This window comes from Papaver somniferum, chromosome 7 (genome assembly GCF_003573695.1).
Source record: "Papaver somniferum cultivar HN1 chromosome 7, ASM357369v1, whole genome shotgun sequence".
In the NCBI taxonomy this organism is placed as follows: Eukaryota; Viridiplantae; Streptophyta; class Magnoliopsida; order Ranunculales; family Papaveraceae; genus Papaver; species Papaver somniferum.
The window spans coordinates 74700179-74727645 of record NC_039364.1 but is presented as its reverse complement, the minus strand read 5'-3'; the positions used below and the strand labels follow the sequence as shown (position 1 = coordinate 74727645).

Here is a 27467-nt window from a genome sequence, read left to right as displayed (position 1 = left end):
AATCAAAAGGAATTTAGAGTGAAAACTCCATTCCTTCCCATGAAAATCTCACAACAATGACAAACTGGCCAAAATAGATGGTCACAAGCACCGATCGAAATGAAAACAAACAAAGATAAGATATTAGGAGCCATGCCGCTCGATTCCATCTTCGATTGAGAAGAAAAAACGGTATCTATGTTGTTCCTTTTATCTAAAGAAGTTTTTCATCCATCCGCAAAAAATAAAATAAAAGAGGATGAAGATAATTGATAGTAAAAATGATAATCATTGTTATTATCAAACAAAAACAAAAAACAGAAGAAGAAAAAAATAAAAATAAAGAAAAAGATCGTAAAAATCATGATCATCATTCTTACTGTAAAGATTATGAGCTTTTAACCCCGTAGAACACCCAAGGTCCCATGTTTTAATGAGCCACACAAGGTTGATGGACAGTCTCCACTAAAAATGTACTATTAACGTTACTAAGCATAACAAGATTAATAGAGGACGGATCAATAAGAGCAAGACCATCTGACACCAAAAATTGATGAGGCAAAACATGAATAAGGAACATGAGTTATGTGACCTAGCAACGGGTAGCTCATGTTTCTTATAATATCGAATTTGAGAAACGTTGTTACAAAAAAACTAGCACCAGTGGGTTCCAACCCAAAGCGTTTGAAAACAATATAATGGTAAAGAACAACTTCAAGAGAAATGCAGAGAGGATCTACCATCGAAAAACATATATATATTCGAAAGCTTGAAAAACTATATGTTTTGATGACATCTGTAATTTAGCTCGAATCTTTTACTTACATCTTTAGATTAACATGATTGATAATACTAGAACGAATACAAACACCCTTTGCAGGCTACATCCACGATCAAAACCACACCTAGAATATTTCATTTCATTATCGAAACAAGTTATTACGTCGACACACTTAATATAATCAACTAATTATTACATCGACAAACTTAATATAAACGGATGACTTTGTTTTCTCCTAAAAACAACAAGACATATTACGAAGAGTTTACCTCTTCCTTTGTTCCTCTCCTTCCATAAACCTCCGTCATCGTGGTTGCTTCGAATTTAAACAACAACATGAAGAACATCATGAATTCCAGCTTCTCATATATGAACCCTAGAATTCCTAAATTTCTCCCATACCGGCTCTTTCTAAAGTCACTATTCTCACCTAGATTTTGCCCCGTCACCAACCATTGTAGGATTCTCGTTATGGAGAGAATTCTCTGGAGAATAATTTCCCTTCAGCATATAAATTATTTTATGTAGTAGTTACATACTCGCTCCCCAAGTCTTAGAAAACTCCTAAGAACAGTCTCATACCTTAATTAGGAAACCCTAAGCTTGGAAACATTCCTCCAAACTGTCATACAAGTTTCCTAATCCAAGTAAACCTTATAGACCTTTTATTCTTGAAGCTTCCTTTTAGCCATGGTTTTGAAAACAATACATCACCGTTTTTGCTTCAAAAACCGTTAGTAAGTATGTTTGCAGCCACATTGTTTATGGAACAAAACCCTAACAGGTACTATAACGGTTCTCATCCTTCTAAAAAAAACCGATCAAGAGTTGCCACTCATGGATTTGAACCTTGTTTTTGCAACTATATATACCTTAAGAAATTTGCTAATTTCTGTTTAATTTTTGTTAGAAGGATATTGTTGATTAATCAAAACCGGTTGACCAATTACTCTCTCTATACAATTAGTTTGATGAGTAGTTTGAACAAGAAACCAACTTCTTTATACAACTAGTTTAACTTGAGCAAGTAATGCCTTAACCATCGAAGCTATGTTATAAATTGCAGTAGAGACACCATAAAATGAACAAAGTCATCAGTTTATAGCGCGTTTTTGATACACATTCAGAAGTTGCTATTTGACTTCTGGAAGCAAAAAAGTCAGAAATTAGTCTGGGTAAACAATTTCAGAATGACTTCCAGAAGCAGAAAACTTAATTTTTTGTGAAGCAAAATGTTTTTGCTTCTGACTTCTGCCATCCAAACATGAAAAATGAATCAAGAAATGTGAAGTTGGCTGCCCCCACATGTACCATGACTAAATCGGTTAAAGAAAACCTTAAGAGAAATATCATCACCTGCTATGTTAGGAATTTCTGAGTTACCGGGTCAGGTTTCTTCATGGAGATGGAGATCTTAATTGGTAGCCATAAAGACGCTCACACAAAAGCACTTTCTATATTCATAGTCAGTGTCTGGACATTTGACGTTTTAAATCCGGGTCCAGATCGTCTGTGCCACTGCTTGTGTGTGCCCTATGTGCCACACCAATAGAAACACAGTATTTTCTCTTGGATTTGTAATATCTTCTTTAACTAATTAATTATCTTTCCTAATCGATTAGTGTTGTATAAATAGAAAATCTATTTAGTTAGTCATGGTTAATAAGAGGAATGATGTGGCGTGTTTCTATTGGTGTGGCACATAGGGCACACACAAGCAGTGGCACAGACGATCTCGACCCTTTAAATCCGCAGATGGCAAGGTGGAAAGATTATTCTAAACTGTGACTAGTATAGAAAGAGAAACCGTAAACTGTGTAGAACAGGTGCAACTGGGGAGAACACCACGCACATTCAGCTGGAAATACTAACCCAGGAACACAAGTTCAAATCCGGGATCCTAAATGAAATGGACTGGAGCACATCAGCACACAATGGCAATTCCCCATTGCATATGAAAGATCCATTGAGTCACTAGTGCTTAACAGTGATTATTCTTGCTAAACCCAAGAGGCATGCTGTTGCTAGAGAGACTCGCTGTAAGAAGACAGGTGGGAACAAAAAAAATTACTGACAATTTTAATTTCATAGTAAGTTCGTTGCAACAAGCGTCAAACCTCAACTCTAAAGCTCACTAAGATGTTACAAGAGGAACTTGGTGAAACAGAAGTTAAATCGAATGGGCTGTGCTACCGTCAAACTACCATCAAACCTAAGATAGCAACACTCGAGGAACTGGGGATAAATATGAAAACGTGTTGATTTTCATAAGGAGAAGGTAAGTAAAGGTTATGCAAGTTCTGAAATTTACAAAGGTTGTTTTTGAGTTTTCCAAATTAAAATAAGGACTTGTTTACAATTAAACGAAATGACAGTTATGCATTCCTAATCAATGGCTGTGCTACACTGCTACCCCGCACGACACCGCACAATAGCTTTATAAGCTAGCAGTTTCTAGCCGTTGGATGCATATAATCTGTTTCTTTTGTTTATTTTTATAAAGTTACAGCTGTCAAAATAACAGGTAATTTTTAATAGATCCTCACACTTAATTCATATTTAGGGAATTCTCTTTCTTGTTCATCTCGTCTTTCTGAATCTGCAAGATGCTCGATTCAAGACGATGCTTATTAGCACCAATATATCCATTTCTCATTTGAAAATTAGGCCATAAAATCGTTCCATCAGGGCTTGATTATCAGCAAAAGGAAATTTATTCGGCAACTTAGTCGTATAAGCGATGTCTATAGAAAAAAAATTAAAACAAGTTATGAATTAAGTGGGATTGAAAGGGGTTACCACCTGATCTAAAAGCAACACACTTGGGTTTTTAAAAGCAAGGAAGAGCAATTGAACGAGGGGTTTACAACACTTTTGCAGACCCAAGATCAAGAATTTGTACTCATCAGTAAAAGCCAATTTTAGTTAGTTGATTAAAACAAAATTAATCTTCTTAGAATTCAAAATTAAGTTAGAATCACCACCACTTAATTTGATGAAAATTAGAAGAGGGGATAAATAGTAGGTCAAATGCCAACTAACATACACAAATAAAGATGAGTTTTCCTTCACCATTCAGCTGATTTTGATTTTTATAAAATGTATGCCGCCATCAGAAACCCAGCTCAACTAGAAAGAGATCGAACAAGAGCTAGAATAAGAACCCACCAATAACAAGAGAATAATGGAAAAAAAAAAAAAAAAACTACCATCAAACCTAAGATAGCAACACTCGAGGAACTGGGGATAAATATGAAAACGTGTTGATTTTCTTAAGGAGAAGGTAAGCAAGGTCTTATTCACCTCGCGTTTTTAGGGGCCACTCAACAGGATTTAGGGACCATCAATCTATACCCATCCAAAGACTCTAGTTAAGGGGTATCCTATATGATATTGAAGTTACATAAATCCCCTTCTGGTAAATCTGTATAAAAACCAAATCAAAAAAAATTCTACTCATTTCAACTCTTCTTCTTCTAGTTTCATATCTTCCGATTGTGGAAGAAAAAAAACTTTCCCTCGTTCAACCGAAACATCGCCGCGAATCGTAAAATCAAAACATCGTCGATTCGTTTATAAAACAATGGATAAGGGAAATGAAACCCACAGACCTAGAACCAAAAATGTTGCTCGGAGTATCGATCCAAAGATTGGGATTTTAACAAGAAATAAAGAAATTCTTGCTGCAAATGAAGAAGAACGCGAAGAACGCGAAGAAGAAGTACCCGACAATGTAGTCGGTGGTGGCGATTCCGATAGTCAAACACTTCGTCAACTTCAAATGGCCCCAATTAGGTAAGAATCTATCATTTTTGGGGTTTATTTCGCTTTAATTCGACGAATCGAGAAAAAAAATTCTAGGGTTTTCGGTTATTTATCCAGATTCGGGCGATATTCATGCTTATTTACTTCCGAATGTAGTCGTGTTCTTCATTTCTCAAGAACATCGACAGTATTCGGGAGAAATATTTGTTGGTTGTCTGCCGAATATTGTTGGCCATATCTTCCTGGATACAAACTGGTAATAATCGGCAGTTTAATGAATTTTTTTGCTCCCGAATATATTTAAGTAGACACACAGTATTCGGAAGTACACTCACTACCGAATATATATATTGAAAAAATCTCAAAATTTCTGATATAGGAAAAATCTCATTTTGGGGCCAGTATTTATTCGGAGTACAATATAATGTTTTATACCTCCGATTGTGTATGATAAAATTTTAGAGTTTCTGAACTCCAGTTGATGAATATTCGGTTGTAAACATGTTTAGTTATATTCCGATTGTTTTTCATTCGGGAAAAATATGTCTCTTCTTACTTACGAATTTTTTTATTCGGGTTATAGTTGTGTACTTTGTCTTCCGATTGTGTAGGATGAAAAATTTAGAGCTTCTGAACTCCAATTGATGCATATTCGGTTGTAAATATGTTTAGTTAGCTTTCGATTGTTTTGTATTCGGGAACAATATGTGTCTTCTTACTTCCGAATGTGTACATTCGGGTTATATTTCCATACTTTGTCTTCCGATTGTATAGTTTGTAAATATTGTTCCTTTCTTTGTTGTTTAGACAAAGTCGAGAAAGGAGGAAGAAAGTGACATCTAGTGCTAGGAGGGAAAGGAGTGCAACCAAGTGCTGAACAAAGTGTAGAACAACAAGGCAGTGAACAAGGGGTGCAACCAAGTGTTGAACAAGCCGCTCAACAAAGTGCAGAACCAACTGCTCCACAAGTTACACCCCACCATGAAATTGAACCAGTTGATCCAGTGCCAAGAGTAGAAGAAGAAGGACAACCAAGTGGTACCCAAAAAGCCAAAAAAGGAAAAGATGGTGTAAAGAAGGATATTGCTAAGAAAGCATCACATCTTGTCCCCACACTTGAAGAAGAAGGGTATTCCAGCAGGCACAATCCTTGGGCTACCAGCGGATGGAGGAAAATTGCTATTTGGATATAAAGACTCATGGGCCAGAGAAATATACGAAACCGAGGTAATAAAATTACTATTTTTTATTAATGTATTGTCTATGTGTTATATCGTAATATTGTATTAAGGATTTTTTTATGTACTTTAATAGGATCATCAAGATGCGGTCCGTCTACTCAAACCTACCGCCGCACCAAAAAAATGCTTGCGTGGCCTTTATCCGGTGAATGTGAAAGGTTCAAGTCAATTGTTGCCAACTCGGGGTTAGCTAATGCCGCCGAGAATTCATTGTTGGAACATGATCGTGTGGCCATATCGGCGTTCGTGGAGAGAATGTATCCTGAGACCGATACTTTCCATATGCCGTTTGGGGAGATGACGATTACCCGGATGATGTTGTGCAGATTCTTAACCTTCCCGACCAAGGCACAGCTGTGAAGTTTAACTACACAAAGCAGTTAAGTTGGGCACAACTTTATCTCTAACTAAAAGTGCTTAGGTTGGGATGAAGAGACAACAAACAGAGTTTAGGAGGCATGCAAGTTACAGAACAAGACAGATCAACATTACAGCTTTGATGAATATGTTCGAGGCACCTTGGAGAAGGAAAAGAATGGAACGTTAACTGATGAGCAAGTGAACCACGCTGCCACCGCATATCTCCTTTGTGTATTGGGATGTGTCATATTCCCCAATACTTCTGGCAACCGGATCGACGCCAACCTTATACAACTTTTGGATCCTCTCCATGAAGTCGGTGACTATTCTTGGGGCACGGCATGCCTAGCATTCTTGATGGAAGAGTTGAGAAAGGCTTCGAGGCTAGGAACCTGCCAAGTTGCCGGGAACGTGGCTCTATTGCAGGTTTTTTCTTTAACTCTATAACTCACTCTATAGTTATTCGGTAGACAATACATATGATGCATATTCATAACTCCAAATGACGCATATTCGGTAGGAAATGATCCATCTCTTTTCCGAATGTTGGTTATTCGGTGGCTAGGTACTTATTTTGTTTCCGATTATATATCAATCGGAAATATTCTTTTGATATTAGAACCGAATATACAGGCCAGAAAAACTATAGGTTACTGAACTCCAAATGACGCATATTCGGTAGGAATGATCCATCTCTTTTTCCGAATGTTGGTTATTCGGTGGCTAGGTACTTAGTTTTATTTCCGATTATATATAATCGGAAATATTCTTTTGATATTAGAACCGAATATACAGGCCAGAAAAACTATAGGTTACTGAACTCCAAATGACGCATATTCGGTAGGAATGATCCATTTTTTTCCGAATGTTGGTTATTCGGTGGCTAGGTACTTATTTTTTTCCGATTATATAATCGGAAATATTCTTGATATTAGAACCGAATATACAGGCCAGAAAAACTATAGGTTACTGAACTCCAAATGACGCATATTCGGTAGGAAATGATCCATATCTATTTCCGAATGTTGGTATTCGGTGGATAGGTACTCAGTTTTATTTCCGATTATATATCATCGGAACTAATGTTTGGAAATTACTACCGAATATACACAATCTATTTACTAAAATTTGGTTTCTTATGTATATAGGCATGGATCTATGACCACTTCCCTATCATGAAGTTGGCCGGAGAGAACCCGGGGTGGTGCAAAGGTACTCCTAGAGGAACAAAGTATACATTTGAATACAACCGTTCTAGGACAAAAGAGCAGCAGTTGATTCGCAGGAGAGAGATTTTGGACCAATTGAAGGCCTCAGACGTATGCTTTGATCCATACAAGGAAGATCGATCCAGTGGGCATATCAATGGTCGTTCGGACTTGTCCCTTTATTTTGGACCATTGTGGCACCCCACAGGATATGTGATGTATAACCCCTCTAGGGTGATGCGACAACACGGGTATATACAACATCAACCTGTGGAGAAAATGGGGGATTACTACAAATTGGAGTTGGAGTTGTGCTCTTCTAGTGGTGATAATCTCACGATTGTTCACACAGGCCCACCTACTGTTCTTGATAACTGGGATAAGAGGAATGACTTCATTATCGACACTGGTAGACGAACCACCTGAGGTGATAAAAATTCTCCAGACTATATGAGTCGGTATAACAAGGTATCACATCCTTTGGTTATCCGTGAAATCAAATCCAACACTACTGCGGCGGGTTCAAGTTATAATTGTATCATCAAAGACAAAGCAGCTGGTTATGATAGACTGGTGCGTGTTCTTATATTTTTGTTCATTTTATATTATTCCTATAAATCTTAGGTAATTACCGTTTGATGTTATGTCATTACGTATAAAAAACAGGTGAATAGGTTCAAGCGTGTTTCCAAAATGTTAATTACATGCCTGAAGAGCGGAGATCCCATGCCAGCTGAGAAGATCAAATAGGCTAGAGATCTAGTTGATAATATGGATAACGAAGATTATGCTGCCCAGTTTGGGGAGAAAGTCACGAAGAGGCATCAGCCCAAGGTGGCAGTATCAAAGACGGGTAAAAGAACTCGAGCTTCATCGAGCACTGAAGCTGCTCCAACTGAAGGTGCTCAAACCCGTGGTCGTGCAGGACTGGGAGGTAGTCACGGTCGTAAAGTAAAGAAGAGCAGATAAATAACAATGATTTGTGTTGTACATTCGGAAGTTTGGGTAACTAAGTTAGACAAGTTCAAATGACAATGATTTGTGTGGTACATTCGAAAATTTTGGTAACTAAGTTAACTTCCGATTATTTCAAGTTCAAAATTTGAAAAGTATCAGTTTTTCCCAAATTCTGATTTTTGGGCCATCGTACATTCGGGACTTTACAAAAAAAATTATCCTCCGAATATTACAAGTTCAAAACAAACCGTGCCATGACTCTAGGTGGTTCCAAGGGCCAATATAAAAGGTTAGAAAACCCATATTCAGAAGTTTTGGTAACTAAGTTAACTTCCGATTATTTCAAGTTCAAAATTTGAAAAGTATCAGTTTTTCCCAAATTCTGATTTTTGGGCCATCGTACATTCGGGACTTTACAAAAAAATTATCTCGAATATTACAAGTTCAAAACAAACCATGCCATGGCTCTAGGTGGTTCCAAGGGCCAATATAGAAGGTTAGACACCCATATTCGGAAGTTTTGGTAACTAAGTTAACTTCCGATTATTTCAAGTTCAAAATTTGAAAAGTATCAGTTTTTCCCAAATTCTGATTTTTGGGCCATCGTACATTCGGGACTTTACAAAAAAATTATCCTCCGAATATTACAAGTTCAAAACAAACCATGCCATGGCTCTAGGTGGTTCCAAGGGCCAATATAGAAGGTTAGACAGCCCAATTCGGAAGTTTTGGTAACTGAGTTAACTTCCGATTATTTCAAGTTCAAAATTTGAAAAGTATCAGTTTTTCCCAAATTCTGATTTTTGGGTCATCGTACATTGAGACTTTACAAAAAAAAATTCCTGCGAATATTACAAGTTCAAAACAAACCATGCCATGGCTAGGTGGTTCCAAGGGCCAATATAGAAGGTTAGACAACCCATATTCGGAAGTTTTGGTAACTAAGTTAACTTCCGATTATTTCAAGTTCAAAATTTGAAAAGTATCAGTTTTTCCCAAATTCTGATTTTTGGGCCATCGTACATTCGAGACTTATAAAAAAAATTATCCTCCGAATATTACAAGTTCAAAACAAACCATGCCATGGCTCTAGGTGGTTCCAAGGGCCAATATAGAAGGTTAGACAGCCCATATTCGGAAGTTTTGGTAACTAAGTTAACTTCCGATTATTTCAAGTTCAAAATTTGAAAAGTATCAGTTTTTCCAAATTCTGATTTTTGGGCCATCGTACATTCGAACAAAAAAAATTATCCTCCGAAATTACAAGTTCAAAACAAACCATGCCATGGCTCTAGGTGATTCCAAGGGCCATATAGAAGGTTAGACAGCCCATATTCGGAAGTTTTGGTAACTGAGTTGACTTCCGATTATTTCAAGTTCAAAATTTGAAAAGTATCAGTTTTTCCCAAATTCTGATTTTCGGGCCATCGTACATTCGGGACTTTACAAAAAAAATTATCCTCCGAATATTACAAGTTCAAAACAAACCATGCCATGGCTCTAGGTGGTTCCAAGGGCCAATATAGAAGGTTAGACAGCCCATATTCGGAAGTTTTGGTAACTAAGTTAACTTCCGATTATTTCAAGTTCAAAATTTGAAAAGTATCAGTTTTTCCCAAATTCTGATTTTTGGGCCATCGTACATTCGGGACTTTATAAAAAAAATTATCCTTCGAATATTACAAGTTCAAAACAAACCATGTCATGGCTCTAGGTGGTTCCAAGGGCCAATATAGAAGGTTAGACAGCCCATATTCGGAAGTTTTGGTAACTAAGTTAACTTCCGATTATTTCAAGTTCAAAATTTGAAAAGTATCAGTTTTTCTAAAATTCTGATTTTTGGGCCATCGTACATTCGGGACTTTACAAAAAAAATTATCCTCCGAATATTACAAGTTCAAAACAAACCATGCCATGGCTCTAGGTGGTTCCAAGGGCCAATATAGAAGGTTAGACAGCCCATATTCGGAAGTTTGGGTAACTAAGTTTATGTCCGATTATTGCAAGTTCAAAATTTGAAAAGTATCAGTTTTTCCCAAATTATGATTTTTGGGCCATCGTACATTCGGGACTTTACAAAAAAAATTATCCTCCGAATATTACAAGTTCAAAACAAACCATGCCATGGCTCTAGGTGGTTCCAAGGGCCAATATAGAAGGTTAGACAACCCATATTCGGAAGTTTTGGTAACTGAGTTGACTTCCGATTATTTCAAGTTCAAAATTTGAAAAGTATCAGTTTTTCCCAAATTCTGATTTTTGGGCCATCGTACATTCGGGACTTTACAAAAAAAATTATCCTCCGAATATTACAAGTTCAAAAAAAACCATGCCATGGCTCTAGGTGGTTCCAAGGGCCAATATAGAAGGTTAGACAACCCATACTCGGAAGTTTTGGTAACTGAGTTGACTTCCGATTATTGCAAGTTCAAAATTTGAAAAGTATCAGTTTTTCCCAAATTCTGATTTTTGGGCCATCGTACATTCGGGACTTTACAAAAAAAAATTATCCTCCGAATATTACAAGTTCAAAACAAACCATGCCATGGCTCTAGGTGGTTCCAAGGGCCAATATAGAAGGTTACACAACCCATATTCGGAAGTTTGGGTAACTAAGTTTACTTCCGATTATTGCAAGTTCAAAATTTGAAAAGTATCAGTTTTTCCCAAATTCTGATTTTTGGGCCATCGTACATTCGGGACTTTACAAAAAAAATTATCCTCCGAATATTACAAGTTCAAAACAAACCATGCCATGGCTCTAGGTGGTTCCAAGGGACAATATAGAAGGTTAGACACCCCATATTCGGAAGTTTTGGTAACTGAGTTAACTTCCGATTATTTCAAGTTCAAAATTTGAAAAGTATCAGTTTTTCCCAAATTCTGATTTTTGGGCCATCGTACATTCGGGACTTTACAAAAAAAATTATCCTCCGAATATTACAAGTTCAAAACAAACCATGCCATGGCTCTAGGTGGTTCCAAGGGCCAATATAGAAGGTTAGACACCCCATATTCGGAAGTTTTGGTAACTGAGTTAACTTCTGATTATTTCAAGTTCAAAATTTGAAAAGTATCAGTTTTTCCCAAATTCTGATTTTTGGGCCATCGTACATTCGGGACTTTACAAAAAAAATTATCCTCCGAATATTACAAGTTCAAAACAAACCATGCCATGGCTCTAGGTGGTTCCAAGGGCCAATATAGAAGGTTAGACATCCCATATTCGGAAGTTTTGGTAACTAAGTTAACTTCCGATTATTTCAAGTTCAAAATTTGAAAAGTATCAGTTTTTCCCAAATTCTGATTTTTGGGCCATCGTACATTCGGGACTTTACAAAAAAAATTATCCTGCGAATATTACAAGTTCAAAACAAACCATGCCATGGCTCTAGGTGGTTCCAAGGGCCAATATAGAAGGTTAGACATCCCATATTCGGAAGTTTTGGTAACTAAGTTAACTTCCGATTATTTCAAGTTCAAAATTTGAAAAGTATCAGTTTTTCCAAAATTCTGATTTTTGGGCCATCGTACATTCGGGACTTTACAAAAAAAATTATCCTCCGAATATTACAAGTTCAAAACAAACCATGTCATGGCTCTAGGTGGTTCCAAGGGCCAATATAGAAGGTTAGACAGCCCATATTCGGAAGTTTTGGTAGCTGAGTTGACTTCCGAATATACATATTTGGTACTCAGTGTGTTATATTCGTAAGTTTATTCGAGAAATTATCTACCGAATCTGGGTAGTTCATGGCATTCAATGCATGCAATAATCGGTTTTTCTTGTTTACAAAAGCACACAAACGCATGCAAATCGAGTATTTGAGTTTCTTAACACAATACCTGTGTTTTACATGCATCGTTAGCTTCAATATCAGGCGATTCTCCATTTTCTTCCATGAAAGGGTCGTCTAGGTTTTCCTCTCCACAAAAGTTTGGATCATTCAACATATACCCCAAATCGTCTTCACCATGATTCTCACCTTCTTCTACATATCCATCCATTTTTGTAGTGATAAAATGGGTTTTCCCTTTTTTCCTTCACATTCTTCTCTATAACTCTAACAACTCAAAAATGAAAAAGAAATGGAAAAAATGAAACAGAAATCATTCTAATACTGCACCGACTACAATCGGAAGTCTGGGTAATATTTTGGCTTCAATCGGAAGTCTGGGTAATATTTTGGCTTCCGATTACAATCGGATGATAACAATGTTATCATATCCTTCGAATATATAAGGGTAATTTCGCTTACGAATTACGCGAGATAAGGACTGGCTACATTTTCCCTTTGGGTGACCTTTTTTGTTTTATTGTTGGCCCCTAAATCCTTTTGAGTGGCCCCTAAAAACACGAGGCTTATTAAATGGAAGTTCTGAAATTTACAAAGGTTGTTTTTGAGTTTTCCAAATTAAAATAAGGACTTGTTTACAATTAAACGAAATGACAGTTATGCATTCCTAATGGCTAAGAATAAAGATGTGCTGATATCCAAGGGTATATTACCCGCTAGCTTACAAACCTTTCCCGCACTGTCGTGCTCGTGCGGGATAGCACTGCCCTAAATGAATACTAAAGATAGAAGACAATGGAGAGTATATTTGTACCTGCACAGTGAAATCATTAGCTTTGATGATGAGATCTTTTCTAATCCTCTACTGAATTACAACTTGTATAAATCTCCTTTCTCTACTTATCCGCGGAACAGTTTTCATAACGCGAAAAAGGAGATCTACAGATACAACCTCTCATCTTATTAGAGGAGGCAAACAAATCTAGCATTGTATTGTGAAGCTCACTCACTAAAGAAGTTAGTCCTTCCCCAAAAAATTTAAATTATACAGTGTTTACACTTCTTAGAATGAATCATCACATTCTCCTCCCTATCCTTCCAAATCTCCTTGCAACACCAAAAATAACTGCCTTTGTCAACAGTCCTCTGTCTAGACTACACGCAAGGACAACTGCCCCGCCGACAAATAAGAGCTTGGGAAGGTTCCTCCCAAGTGGTTTTTTCTCGTCGGACGGACTCAGGGTTTCAATTTCCAAAGATTCTTTCTTTCGATTTTCCAAGGAATTCAGGTGATCCGCTTTTACCTTTGTGTTGATTTGGGCCATGTAAGCACACTTAGAGATCGGCTCTCCCGATAATCTTGCCTTCTGATAAGCACGTAGACCAGGCTCAATCTTCTTTACGGCTCCCCACATTCCTTGACGAACACCAAGTTTTGCAATTTCCCATGGAATACCCATGTCTTCGTAATGAAAGAGTAGCACCTCACAAGCTGTCATCCCATTTCCTCTCTTTGACTCAACTGCAAATGTTCATCAGCGGACAGATTAGTTACTGATAGGCAATTAAAACTAAAATTATGGGATGTGCGGGGTGTTTAAAGCTCAGATTTTGTTGCTTTTTTCATGCAAACTAATGGTCTCTAATGAATCAATGGTTTAAGTGTAGTCAAATACGATAATGTTATGGCTTGTTTATTGATAGTAATACTAGCATTAATAGTGGAAAATTGGGAGCACAATTTATCAAGCTTAAAGGAAATGGAACGAAAGGTCTAGTTACCTGCTTTAATGCACCAGCTAGAATAGTACAGATCAACACGTCGGGGCTTGTTATGTCTTGGCATGTAAGTGCAAGGTACTCCCTGAAACATGAAATTAGCACATAAGTATGGTACTCAAGAGGAATGTATCACTCATGGTCTATAGGAAAAAAGAAAAGAAAAGAGGCTTCCCTCAATTCTCTCTAGTATGGATGTAACTCATGGAAACTCCATACTAACTGTAGCAAAAACTATTCTATGAAGTGCCCTAGAACTACTTCAATGTGAAGAAGCAAATTGGAACTCCCAATGAAATAATTGAAATATAATACGCATCAATACCTTAGTAACACAGTAATATACTCTTCCTGATTCCCAAATTCGGCGACCTATTATGTATTCTCTGTCACTACAGAAGAAGGGAAACTGTACCACGGAAAGAAAAAAACATGAGAAGAGCAAATCAAAATAGCCTATTCATCAAACAGATAAGAATGAAAAAAATATCCATACCTTCCGTATCCATTGTACTAGCATTGTTCCTGTTTTGGGGCACTCCTCTAATATTTTTGAATGTATAAGCATGTCATCCCACTTGGCTGTTTGGCGGAAATCATCATCCCAAAAGAAGTCCCTTACTGTCTCTGGGGTAGCATCTTCAAAGACAGTCCTGCTACGGTATTGTGGAGGTCCAGTCTAGAATATTGGTTCATTAAACCAGGAATTAGCATAGAGGGAATACCAGTAAGGATTTTTCTTATACATTTTTTACTATAATCTTTCATCCCAATAGAGGATCATTTCAAGGGACAGAAAGAGAGGAAAAGACCTACCTCGCGATCCCTCCGCCAAGCTTGATAGCTCATAGTTTGGGTAGATCGATCCATCATTTGAATCCAAGCAGGACCTCCATCAGTAACCTCAACGAGTTGGGATAAATAGTCGAGATCCTCTCCTGTCAGAGCCAGTGGTTTTTCTTTTTTGATCTCTGAAGAACTGGGCAATGGAAGTAAGTGGTGAGAAAATGCATAAAGATTTTTAATGTAATTGACCACTACACAACAGAATTCAAGGTAATAATTGTACTAAAACATAGATAAGATTAACCAACTTTTTACAGGATGTCAGCAAATTTCAAAGCTATGAGACTGGACAAATAAACATAACTAACTTACCCTTATACTCATAAAGACAACAAGTATACCAATAAACTGGGCAAATCAAACTAGCAGGAATAATTAAATTAAATTAAATTTTAGTTGTAACATTCCTAACATTTTCAAACCAAGTTTATCTAAACCAAACCCCTGCCTAGGATAATGTAATAATTAAATTAAATTACGGAAGAATTCACAAACCTGCAATCAGAACTGGTAATTGGTGCATCTAAGTCTTTTCCTTTGTCAGCTCCGTAATCAGAAATCCAAGGAATGTAACTTGGCAATTGAGCTTTCATTGAATTAAAACAAGGCATTGAACCAAAATTCAAAGATGGCGGAGAAGATATAAAACCCACAGATAATGATGAAGCTTTAGACATTGTATAATCCAATTTATCTTTTCCCAAATTGGCCCATTTAGGTTTCCATGCCCATCCAACTACAACCCCAACTAAAACTGCAATCCATAAAGGACCCAGAAATAATAATAACTCTGTAAATACATTACCAGTTGTAGGGCCTTTCAATACCTCAAACAAAGCTGATACCAACGCCATTCAGCTCTTTCAAAACGATAGAATTTTTATATATTTTCTAAATTTTAAATGAAGGATGAAAAAAGAAAACGAAAAGAAAAAGAAAAACCCTCGATTCAATCGGAAAGATAGACAATAAACAAACGATGATTCGAGGGTTTCAAGAGAAAAGAAGAAGAGGGACAAATACTATCGATACAGGACTATGAAACCCTAGTTCAGGATAAGAGTTTAGAAAGAATAATAATTGAAATGAAGAGATTTAGATATGGAAGAAGCAGAAGAAGAAGAAGACAAATAGGATTATTTTATCTATCTATCTATCTATTCTATCTGTTTGATAGTTCAGAAATTTAGGGCTTTTCCGGATAAGAATTCCAGAGTTATGCGGTAGAGAATCGATATATTAGGATTACCGTGGGACCGAATTTTATGTAAAAATATATATAAAAAAATGAAAAAATGGATACTCTTACTCGACGGAATGAATATAAACCAACAATGTATTTTTGAAGAAACAAACAGAAAATTTATTAGTTGGAATTCTGGAAGAGAAAAAAAGAAAGAAGAGAAAGTAAAAGATATGGCGTATGTCGTCTTTCTTCGATGCTTCGCTGGATAGTTTGGTTTGAGCACACAATATACATAAAATAATGGAGGTTTTATAGTTGTGGTTGGCTAGTCTCGTTGTTTGTGGACTTTGAAATTTTGATTTTTGACTCATTTTCCTCGAGTTTCTGATTTAAAATGGATTTCGCGTAGTCTGGACGGAGTAAGATATTTATTTTTCTATTAAAATAATGGGAAAATTAGGCTAAGCCTGACCCATGGGTAACCCATAATATGAGGCCCTTAATTAAAAAAAAATTAAATCTGGGCTCCGAGTTATTTAAAGACATTCATGTCCTTTTATATATTGTCAAGCCCCAAATTAAATAAAATTTAAATTTAAGCCCAAAATTGTTAAATCTAGGCCCAAAATTATTAAAATATAATGTGAATGTGTAAAATGCACATGCATATGACATGTGTATCCAGAAGTTACACATCCTTATGACATGTGTAGTGCAAAGTTACACATCAAAAAAATAGACATAAAAAAGAACGCATACAAAAAATACATGTATTACTTTAATATTCATTTACAATAATTTCTTAGCATGTGTAACTAGAAGTTACATATGCTTCTGTCTAGTGTAATTAAGAGTTACATATGCATCTATCTAGTGTAATTGAGAGTTACACATGCATCTGATTTGTGTATTCAGCGTCAACTCCAATTCCAGCGAGACCATTACCACATTTAAGCAATTAGCGTTTATGAACTTATCTGAAATCTGAAATATAACAACAAGCAAATCTGCATATTCCAGGAAAAAGATATAGTCAAATACCACACAAAATGAGGCAAAAGTTCGTAAACAGGTAAAAATGAAAGGATAATCACACAATCAACAAATCCAAAATCCATAGTAGTTTAGGAAGATTTAAATACTTACAACTATTTTCTCGGCTGCTTCACAGATTTTATCGACTTTGGCTTTTGAAATCCTTTAAATACCAGTTAAACTCTACACAAAAGAAGAGAAAATCAATTAAAATTTTGACGAAACCATGACATTCTCAAGAACTTAAAATTCAAAATCAAAAAGTGAGTTTTACTTTTTTGGTATGCATTATCAATCTATTGCAGGTATAAATTCCTACATCTTGAAGCTTCTTAATGTCTATCAGTTAGTATGTGTATCCATAAATTACACATCTAATTAGCATGTCTAACTAGTAGCTACACATCCATTTAGCTGGTGTACCTAAAAGTTACACATCTAATTAGAATGTGTAACTAGAAGCTACACACACTTTTAGCTTTCCAAGTTAATACACTCAGCAGTTAATATGTAAAAAACAAATCAATAGATTGCTAAGGTAGAATCACACACACGTCCATTATAAACTCCAGCAATAATCTCATCAAGCGAGAGCCATTGTATTTTCAGTGGATTCAAAAGTTACAATATCATACTGCCACTAACATCATACACTAGTAAAATAGATGAAAGATGCTAACATTGTTACGTACTATTAAGTCAGAATTATTCGCTGCAGTGTCCTAGTCCATATTTGAATCATTCAATGACTACAAGTTATAAACTTCTTTGCATGGATGATATTAATATAAACCCATCGTATTGAGTAATCTAACATTTGGATATGGTACATCGATATAGAGTGTAAACAAGTGAAAATGGAGCAGAAGATACACAATACCCATCTAATTAGCATGTGTAACTAGTAGCTACACATGTATTTAGCTTGTGTAACTTGAAGCTACACATCTAATTAGCATGTGTAACTAGCAGTTACACATCCATAGTCTACCAATGTTAGTTAAACGTGCAAATTGTCATGTAGATTACACAAGGCTGCAAACTGATAAGCAAGGATATGGTTATAGGCATCCAAACAGTATTCTAACAACTTAATAAAGTGATGATTTTTTAGTCTAAAAACTGATGATAGCTGCAGCAACACATGTTTCCAATTAACCACTACTGAACATAATAACTCAAAAAATGTATTGCTTATGAAGGCCTATTAAGTTACCTGAGATGCAAAATCAGAAACTGGTTCTTGTGATGTACCGACTAGCTTTTTTACTGCAGCAGCTGATAGTAAGTAACATTTCATAGAGAACCTGTTCATATGACCCGTCTCCAATAAAAGACATGGTGGAAACCCACATTTTAACGGCAATAAAAGATGACTACAAGAAATCCGACCCACAATTCAATTTTTCTTTCAGATTTAACTAACCTCATTAAAAATCTGATGAACCGAAAAAAATGGCATGCACAGTCTGATAAAATGTAAGTCAAATCCGCACACAAAACAGTTTCATATGCAGGGTCAGTGACCAACAAACACGAATAGGTTAGGCTAATCTAAACTCTGAATCGATAAAAAAATTGGTGTGGAAGGCAACGAAGCTCACTTGTCACCTGCAAACTAGAAAAGTAGAAATGAATGCCTGATGAGTCTTTGTTCAGTCTACAAGTACCATATAGTGTAAATTAGTAAAACAAGACCAAAGGTACAAATAACAAATATTGGATAAAAATTCAATGAATACGTTACTGGTGGATAACATGCATATACAAAGCATTACAAATTACTCCATTTGAATGAGGTACCACAACCACTTATATGCATAATATAGACCGGTAACAGTAAGAAAAAAGCACCAGTTCAATAAGTCTCTAATTTTGCATTTTTCATCACCCTAATAAAAATTTAGATTAATGGAGCACCATCTTGGCACAAGAATTATCTTCTTTCTTTTTGTGCAGGTGATTACCAGTTCATACTGGATGAAGGAGACTGAAGCAACAAGTCGTCGTTTATTACCATCTCTTCCTACTCATCACGAAGCAGTAATAACCACACCATCATTGGTTAATCAAACCAATGATGAACCCAAAGGTAAAGAATTTTTAGACTTACTCGATGGCTTCTAGATTGTTCTTGTCATTTTTGGGTTACTAAAATATGGTTTTGTACGTTGCATAATATAAACAGACTGTGTAAAACTAATTAAGAAGTACTGCAAGTTGTGCTGCAAATATATTGTGTGTGATGTTCCTATGGAGACACTTATTTGTATGGAATGTTGTCCCAAAGGAACACCTCCAACAGCTCGTCCCTGAAGCCACGTCAAGCATGAGACATATAATAAGATGCGATGATATGGTGGAAAACCAAATTTTAAAGACATTAAAAGATGATTACAAGAAATCCGACCCACAATTCAAATTTTCTTTCAGATTTAACTAACCTCATAAAAAATATGATAAACCGGAAACAAAATGGCCTACACAGTCTGATAAAATGTAAGTCAAATCCGCACACAAGACAGTTTCATATGCAGGGCCAACGACCAACAAACACCAATAGGTTTGGCTAATCTAAACTCTGAATCCATATGTATGTATGAAAACCAAATAGAACTGTACTGTGAAAATCTTCTTTGAACAAAATAGCTTACTGGAATATGTATCCAAGTAGACAATGATATAAGGAGATGCGTAAATGGTCAAGCAAAATTGCTAACCAAGGAAACACACATTCATAGTAATCTGCATATACTACCACTACTTGAATCAAACCTAATTCGAGAATCTTCATCAATCAAATCAAAATCACCTAACCAAATGCACAAAAACTGAAATGAAAAATAAAAAGAGATCAAAGAACAACAGCAATACTGAATTATCAAAAATTAACCCTAGAAAATAAAAATCGAAATAAAAAATCAAACAGATCGAACAACTAGAACAACATAATCAAAACGTACATAGATTCAAAATAGTAGAATCGATTGATTCAAGAAAAATATCGTGTTCTTCTCACTAGATATGAATAATTACAATTAAAAACAAAAACTCAAAACCTAATCAAACTAAGAATGGAGAACAAAGAATGACAAAAACCTATTGTATCAAATCGAAAACCTTACCTGAAGTAGTTTTGAACAAATGAAAACTGGATTCGAATTCGATTGTTTGAATCAAATCGGTAGAGTAATTGATGATTAAAATTGAATTCGTAGCTTCTAAATATATTCACCTCAAATCAATACGGATATGTAAATCGAAGAAGAAAAAAAATGCTTGAAAATATCGCAGGAGCTCTCGAAGTTTATGAAAGAAAAACGAAGAAATGAATCTGGTTTCGATCTCTAAAACAAGGTATATATTCGGAGGGCTAGTTCTGGTATTTGTTATTTTCTGATGACCTCAGCTTCCGGTAAAATTTCAAAATCTGGCCTCAAAATTAAAAATTTTGGGCCTAGAAATATCAAAATGTGAAAGAATGGAGTTGATAGTGAAGGATCCATTTTGTGGGGTTTCTAAATGTTGAACCCATATAGTAAGGGGTTTACAATAGTTTTCATTAAAATAATTTTGAATTAATAACCGTGTGGCTCCATGGACATTTGTAAGATCACTTTGAGCCGTGGCCATGAACTAAATGCAGATGATGTTAACTTTACAAGCTTATTATAGGGGCGGCATGGTTTATTAGAGGGGCGGCATTGTGATAGTAATGTCCCTTTAGTTGGTTAGGGGATGTCTTAAAGGGGATGTAAATTGACTAGATTACCCTTTTCACCTTAAATCAACCAAAATCAAATCAATTTTTTTTAAACCTAATGAATCAGAAAAAATCAAATCAGTTTTTTTTTTTCATCTTCTTCTTCATCTTCTCTTCTCCTCCATCAACCGTAACCTCCATTAAAACTGAAAATTTCATCGTCTTCGATTAATCGACGATTTGAAAAATGTTTGGAAAAACCCAGTTAGGGTTTAGTTTATTGTGTTGGATTTAAGTTAATTTTGTATCAAAAATTAGGGTTTTGTATGAAAATTGAAATTGAAATTTCTGGCTGCATGTGAGTTACGGTTGGTAATAACTCAAATACGAACCGTAACTGTAGATTGGGTTGATGTTACAGTTGGTTTTAACTCAAATATCAACCGTAAGTTCTTAGTTTTGAGATATGTTCAGTTACGGTTTGTATTTGCATCATATTTATCAAACGTAATTGAGTTACGGTTTGTTACTCAAACAACCATACCAACCGTAAATAATCATGTGTCTTAAGAATTTATCAAATAATGATTTACGGTTCAAAAGTTAAGTTGACACACCAACCGTAGGGTAGTTACGGTTGGTCTTGATTCATTAGTTACCAACCGTAATTTAGTTACGGTTGTTGTCCAAATTTAATTACCAACCGTAACTGGTTTTACGATTGGTTCTTCCCCAAATTTAACCAGTTACGGTTGGTATTCGATAACTTACGAACCGTAACTAAGAGTTACGGTTGGTCACGAGCAAAATTGCAACCGTAAGTTCTTCTGAAAATTTAAAAGTTTTGATTTTGTTACGTACTTTAGATAATTTTGAGCGAGAAAAAGCTAATGGGAACTGATTTAGAAGTATACCGGGTCACTGGAATCACTCATTTTGGTTGAGTGAATCAAAATCTAGGGTTTCACAAATATCACAAAAGTTTTTCTTTTTATTCTCCTCTGATTTTTTTTTTTTTTAAACTCTAAAAATCTGATTTTGTTTGATTTTGAGTTAATATAAGTGAAATTAATCATTAACACTAAACTTGATTATCATCACTAAACTAGGTTATCAATAATGAGGGTTAATTTGTCATTTCCAATTTTTTTTATAAGGGACGCCTTGAATGATCATGTAACGACCTTTTATCCTATTAGAATGTCGCCCCTCGAATAAACCATGCCGCCCCTATAATAAGTTTGTAACTTTAATTTCACTCAAGGGCCAAGCCATGAAAATCCTACTACAAGTCATGAGAGCACCCATAGTACCTCCTGTTGGGGAGGAACACAGTTTAATCTCTTTATCTATTTCAGTTTGTTTGTACCATCATAAACTGATGTACGTACGGATCACACAAGATTAGTTTCCCTGAAGAATCCCGCCTCAAATTAGTTTCCCTGAAGAAGAACGTAAAATGTTTGATGAAAAGCGTGAGGGTCCTAAATCCGGCACTCTGTTTACGGGATAAATGCTTGGGAGTGGAAAGCAATGTAACAAGATTTAAAGATCCCATCTAAATGTGGTTTCAAGAATCATAAAGAACGTGACAAGGAATGCCAATTACTGGTGAACTTTGGTTTGCACATTCACGATTCCTTCTCGGAAAATCTATGCTCACTTTTATTTGTTCTCGGAGAGACGGAGTGGGACAATGAGTTTATGAAAAATTCAAGTGGAGGACATGAATTGCACCAAAGTTGCAGCAAAGAATTGTGCCAAAACAGCGTTGCCAACAACAAGAAAAGCTCAAAATACAATGCTACTCAGGTGGCTCCAGATCGAGTCATATGACTAGACATAAGAAGTGTACCAAGATGAGGATTAGAGCTTTGAATTGCGGAATTCTGACTCAAACCGCAGCAATCTATCTTCATATGGTGAAGCAAGATAAGTATAGTCAATCTAAAAAGATATCATTCGAAAAATTTATAAATTTATAGAGAGCATACAAGCTTTTGCAGACATTAGTTAATGCATGGTACCTTTTAGTTTTTAAACTCAGGCGTCCTAAAAAAATGATACAGGCCGAGAACTCGGAGCGATTCTTGATGCCTCAACTCATGTATGTCCGTATCCATGAATTATAAATTGCTGAGCATGATGTGGTACATAAAAACTGAGAAATATCATAGGATATGAGCTGTTATAGGTACCGTGGCATATCGTGAACATAGTCACACCCCTAAAATGATATCCCGTTGCAATGCTTACGGAGAATGCAAAGTCCTTGGGAACCATGTTTATATAGTAGAAACTAGAATGTCTCCCTTATATTAGTTTTCTTTTAAAACATAAAACATCATCATTATGGGTGCCGATGTATATATCTGGAATTACTGGCAGTTCGATTAAAGACATTAATTAATGTGTCTAGTAGCGAAACTACTATAGTATTGAAATCGTATCTGACCAAGGCATGTACAACAATTCAATTGAAAAAATTTGATTCCATGAGGTCTTTGCAACTCTTACTCACTCTGATCATGAGTTACAGGTGCGTACAATTGTCTTAAGACTGCCACTGAAGGGCAAAACAGCAAGGGGATGCTAGTCTACACGAAAGCATTAAAGAGGCAGTTGCTAAAAACGAAGTACGCAACTCCAATCACATATCCAATCCATAGTGGTTGCGGCATGTGAAGTTCACTCCACAACATCCCAAAGTTCTTCCATCACGGATGCACGAACAATGTAGCTATGGACGCAGACACACACAACGAGGGCAGGCTGTTGTTTTACATTCGAAAATGGCGAATTACAATCTTGTATAACCAAATCCACATCTATATAGTACTCTAACCCGTATGACGGGGTTAATGCAAGTTAACATCCAAAGAACGAGCACCAGCATAGAGACATGAAGGACTCAAAGCGTGCTTACTGGACTAGTATCTATGAAGGACTCAAAGCGTCCTTACTGGACTAGTATCTTGGTGGAAGTTGTTCCTCGAACTTGCCACTATTACTACAACTATACAAGTAGACTTGTCGTAAACAACATGCCGGGATCGTCGAAAGTTAGAGATCTGCCAAATCAGCTCATATCAAGGAGAGAACAAGAATGCAAACAAAGCTCTCATTCCAAGATTCCGTTGCCGTGCAATTCTTTACAACTTGTTGGAAAGGAAACTAAAGGTCCAAAGAAATTTGAGATGTTGCTTATACAAGACAAAAGCCCAGGCGACAAGGTCACAATGCCAAGGATGCTTTTGGCATACATCATTGGATATGTATACACCTGCACACTCTACAGACGCAGCTCGATGCACGCATCATTCTGCAGCAGCTCAAACTTTGCTATTAAGGGAACACATGTTGCAGAACAACATGACACAAAAAAAAAATATATATATATGCGTGGACTGACAGACCAACAAGCGAGTTACATACCGTTATGGATATAGTAGGTCCATTATTCGATGCACTTACGGGCGTCTTTGACAAGAAGGGATTGGATCGATATTGTAGGTTCATTTCCCGTTGCCCCTAGGGGGCGTCTTGGGCAATATCTCTACAGATAATTGGGGCGGCTTAAGGTGTCGCATAGAATTCTATCAAAATCGACGTATTTCAGGAAGGTCGAACAAAAGGAGATGTCCTTTTCAGTGTCACTGGAGTTAAATGAGGGCGGCTAGGATTGAAGAAACGACCAACGCCCGGGGGTATAAGTTCTCACAAACTGCTATACTATAAATCGAGTTCATGGTCATAACTAAAAACATTTTTTTTTGCATGTGTTTATCAAAGAAATACTTGCGATATCTTTTCTAACAAAGAAAAAGGCAGAAACGAAGTGTTTTGGATTAATAATATAGTATTATGGAAAGTGGTACATATGGAGATTATGGGATATATGGATCCAATAAGCAAGGTGCTCTAGGCATGGGTCCTTTCAAGGAAGTTTTACTTCGATGAGTCCCAACCATGTGACAAGCCGCACCATGCCAATATCACTGGGAGAAACCTTTCCCATGATAAACTACATATTTGGGACGTCTTCCATGCACTATGATCAATTACGACACGGACTTCATAGCAAAGAAGCTGGAGTAAAAGGAGCAAAAAAAGAACCCGGGAAATGCATGACTTGTCAGCCACATGGCCCTTTTCTGAGTAGAGCAGCAAGCGAGCTATAACTGACTATGAATCAGTGGGCATTCAACAATATGCAATTGTATATTATAAGTTCCATTTCACGATGCACCATGGGGGCGTCTTTGTCATATCCGTGCAAACAATGGAGAGAGCCACATTTTACAACAACAGTGACAACTCATGCTTGGGGACGTCTTTGAATTCGGCAATAACTCTGCAGATCATGGGGGCGGCTATAGTGTCGCCTAACATGTAAGAAAAATCTAACATGTTTCAGAAGTCGAACAATAGGGACATCATTTTCAATATTACTGCAAGTAATGGGGGGGAGACTAGGGTTCAAGAACCTACTAACGCCAAGGGAATTCCTGATGCCGACGGTGGGACGAGAAGGTCTCCACAACGCGGCTGTTATAAGACTAAGACGAGTGGCGTACTAGATGAAAAGTCCAGCCAAGAAGATCTGAGCTTGATCTCAACTTATCAAAACAAGTGATCAAATATATTCAAGGCTGGATAGAAGATTTTCTCTTGATTCAAGTGTATCGAGTATAAGCCTACTAGATGCATGGTAAGGCTATATTTTGCCACAATGAAATGGTGTTCTCCAACAAGTGTTTTTGGCGACTACGGCTTCGGTAAACATGAAAAATGTACTTATACCAGTTGTCACATATATACGGAAAAAAGGGATGATTCAAGGGTCCACTGCAGTCCAAGCTAAAGGCTGCATACCTGGGTCCCAAGCATGTGAAATTGTCATGCTAAAACAAAATCTATCTTGCAGTAATCAACGATACATGCTTACGGGATATTTTGGATTAATCATTAATGGCATTTCTCATTTTTTGATACAGGGAAGGTGTCATTTTTCTTAACCCATCAACAAGTTGAGAATTAAGAGAGGACGATGTTTGTACCATCATAAACTGATGTACGTACGGATCACACAGGCGCCACATAATCAAAAATGGCTTATTAAAGAAATTCGGCTAGGTTTATTAAGGAAACCCAATGATTTATTAAGGAAACCAAAAATGGCTTATTAAAGAAGTCCGACTGGTTTATTAAGGAAACCCAAAATGGGTTATTAAAAAAGCCCGTCTGGGTTTATTAAAAAAAACCAAAAATGGCTTATTAAAGAAGCCCGACTGGGTTTATTAAGGAAACCCAGTGGTTTATTAAGGAAACCAAAAATGGCTTATTAAAGAAGTCCGACTGGTTTATTAAGGAAACCCAAAATGGCTTATTAAAAAAGCCCGGCTGGGTTTATTAAGGAAACCCAGTGGTTTATTAAGAAAACCAAAAATGGCTTATTAAAGAAGCCCGACTGGGTTTATTAAGGAAACCCAGCGGTTTATTAAGGAAACCAAAAATGGCTTATTAAAGAAGCCCGACTGGGTTTATTAAGGAAACCCAGTGGTTTATTAAGGAAACAAAAAATGACTTATTAAAGAAGCCCGTCTGGGTTTATTAAGGAAACCCAGTGGTTTATTAAGGAAACCAAAAATATCTTATTAAAGAAGCCCGACTGGGTTTATTAAGGAAACCCAGTGGTTTATTAAGGAAACCAAAAATTTCTTATTATGGAGGCCCAATGGTTTATTATGGAAACCATTAAAGATAAATACAAATCTCAAGAGATAAATATGGTTATGTTGAGATAACTATGAATCTGGAGAAGATATCTTAGAATCTCTCAATATATATATCCAGATCTATAAACATAAACATAAATCTTCTTGGATAAATGCAAATCTTAACAAGATAGACATGAATATTTCAAGATGTGCACAAATATGATGAAGATAAACATGAATCTTCCAGGATATATACAAATATTGGGGAGATAAGTACAAATCTAAGTGGTTATTTAAGATAACTACAAATCTCATAAGATAAAGGTAAATCTTGGTGGTTATTTGAGATAACTACAAATCATAACAATAAGATTTGTTTTCTGCCTATAAATAGAGGCTGAAATCCAACTCAAAAGGTACACAATCACAATTCCTTTTTGCCTCTAAAAAAAACCTGTCTAGAACTCTCTCTGACTTAAGCATCGGAGTGTCTTTGCAGGTACCCCCTCATTTTTCATCTACAATTTTGGAGAAATAAAGCAACGACAGAGATTCGATCAACACACACAAATCTCGAAGATTGTTGGGGTGATTAATTTTGCACCAACACAATTTTTTGTCTGAAAAAAAATAAAAATATGCAGGTGATGTTGTGGGTAAAAATCACTTGGAAAATTATAGGGTATGATGAGATTGTTATAAACCATTGTTTATTTACTAAGATGCTCCCGTGTCTAATATTAGGGTTTCTTCTATCTATATAAATAGAGGCCTAAACTCTTGTATTCTACACACATTAATAGAATTTCTCTCTATCTTTTTCTCCTCTACTTTGTGTCTTCTTCTCTGTTTCTCTATTTCATAAGACGTTATCATGCACGTCGCTCTACATCGAGTTTTGGAATTTCTTAAGCAACGCACGAATATGTAGTTATCTTCGTATTTGTTGTCTCTTCTTTCTAACGATTTATTTTAGGGTGTTTTACAAAATGGTCACACTATTGTAAATTGGTTTACAAAATGATCATACTTTAAATTAGTGATTATAAAGTGGTCTTTTTCCATCCGACACACATAAATTGAAAAAAACGGTAAACTATCTGACTAATC

General features: G+C 36.2%; 1 protein-coding gene and 1 long non-coding RNA gene across 2 annotated transcripts; both read right to left on the bottom strand.

Annotated features, from left to right (window-relative positions):
* Positions 1–12895: 12895 nt before the first annotated feature.
* LOC113297650 lies at positions 12896–16140 on the bottom strand. Its single transcript, XM_026546198.1, has 6 exons — positions 15209–16140; positions 14684–14846; positions 14364–14546; positions 14193–14276; positions 13871–13952; positions 12896–13610 (listed from the first exon to the last, which is right to left on the bottom strand). The coding sequence occupies exons 1-6, from the start codon at positions 15565–15567 to the stop codon at positions 13165–13167; spliced, it is 1317 nt and encodes a 438-aa protein (XP_026401983.1). The 5' UTR covers positions 15568–16140; the 3' UTR covers positions 12896–13164.
* A 670-nt stretch (positions 16141–16810) lies between these two features.
* Positions 16811–20219, bottom strand: LOC113292896. Its single transcript, XR_003331932.1, has 4 exons — positions 20060–20219; positions 18151–18552; positions 17046–17117; positions 16811–16906 (listed from the first exon to the last, which is right to left on the bottom strand). It is a non-coding gene; the product is annotated as an uncharacterized LOC113292896 (long non-coding RNA).
* Between the last annotated feature and the right edge of the window lie 7248 nt (positions 20220–27467).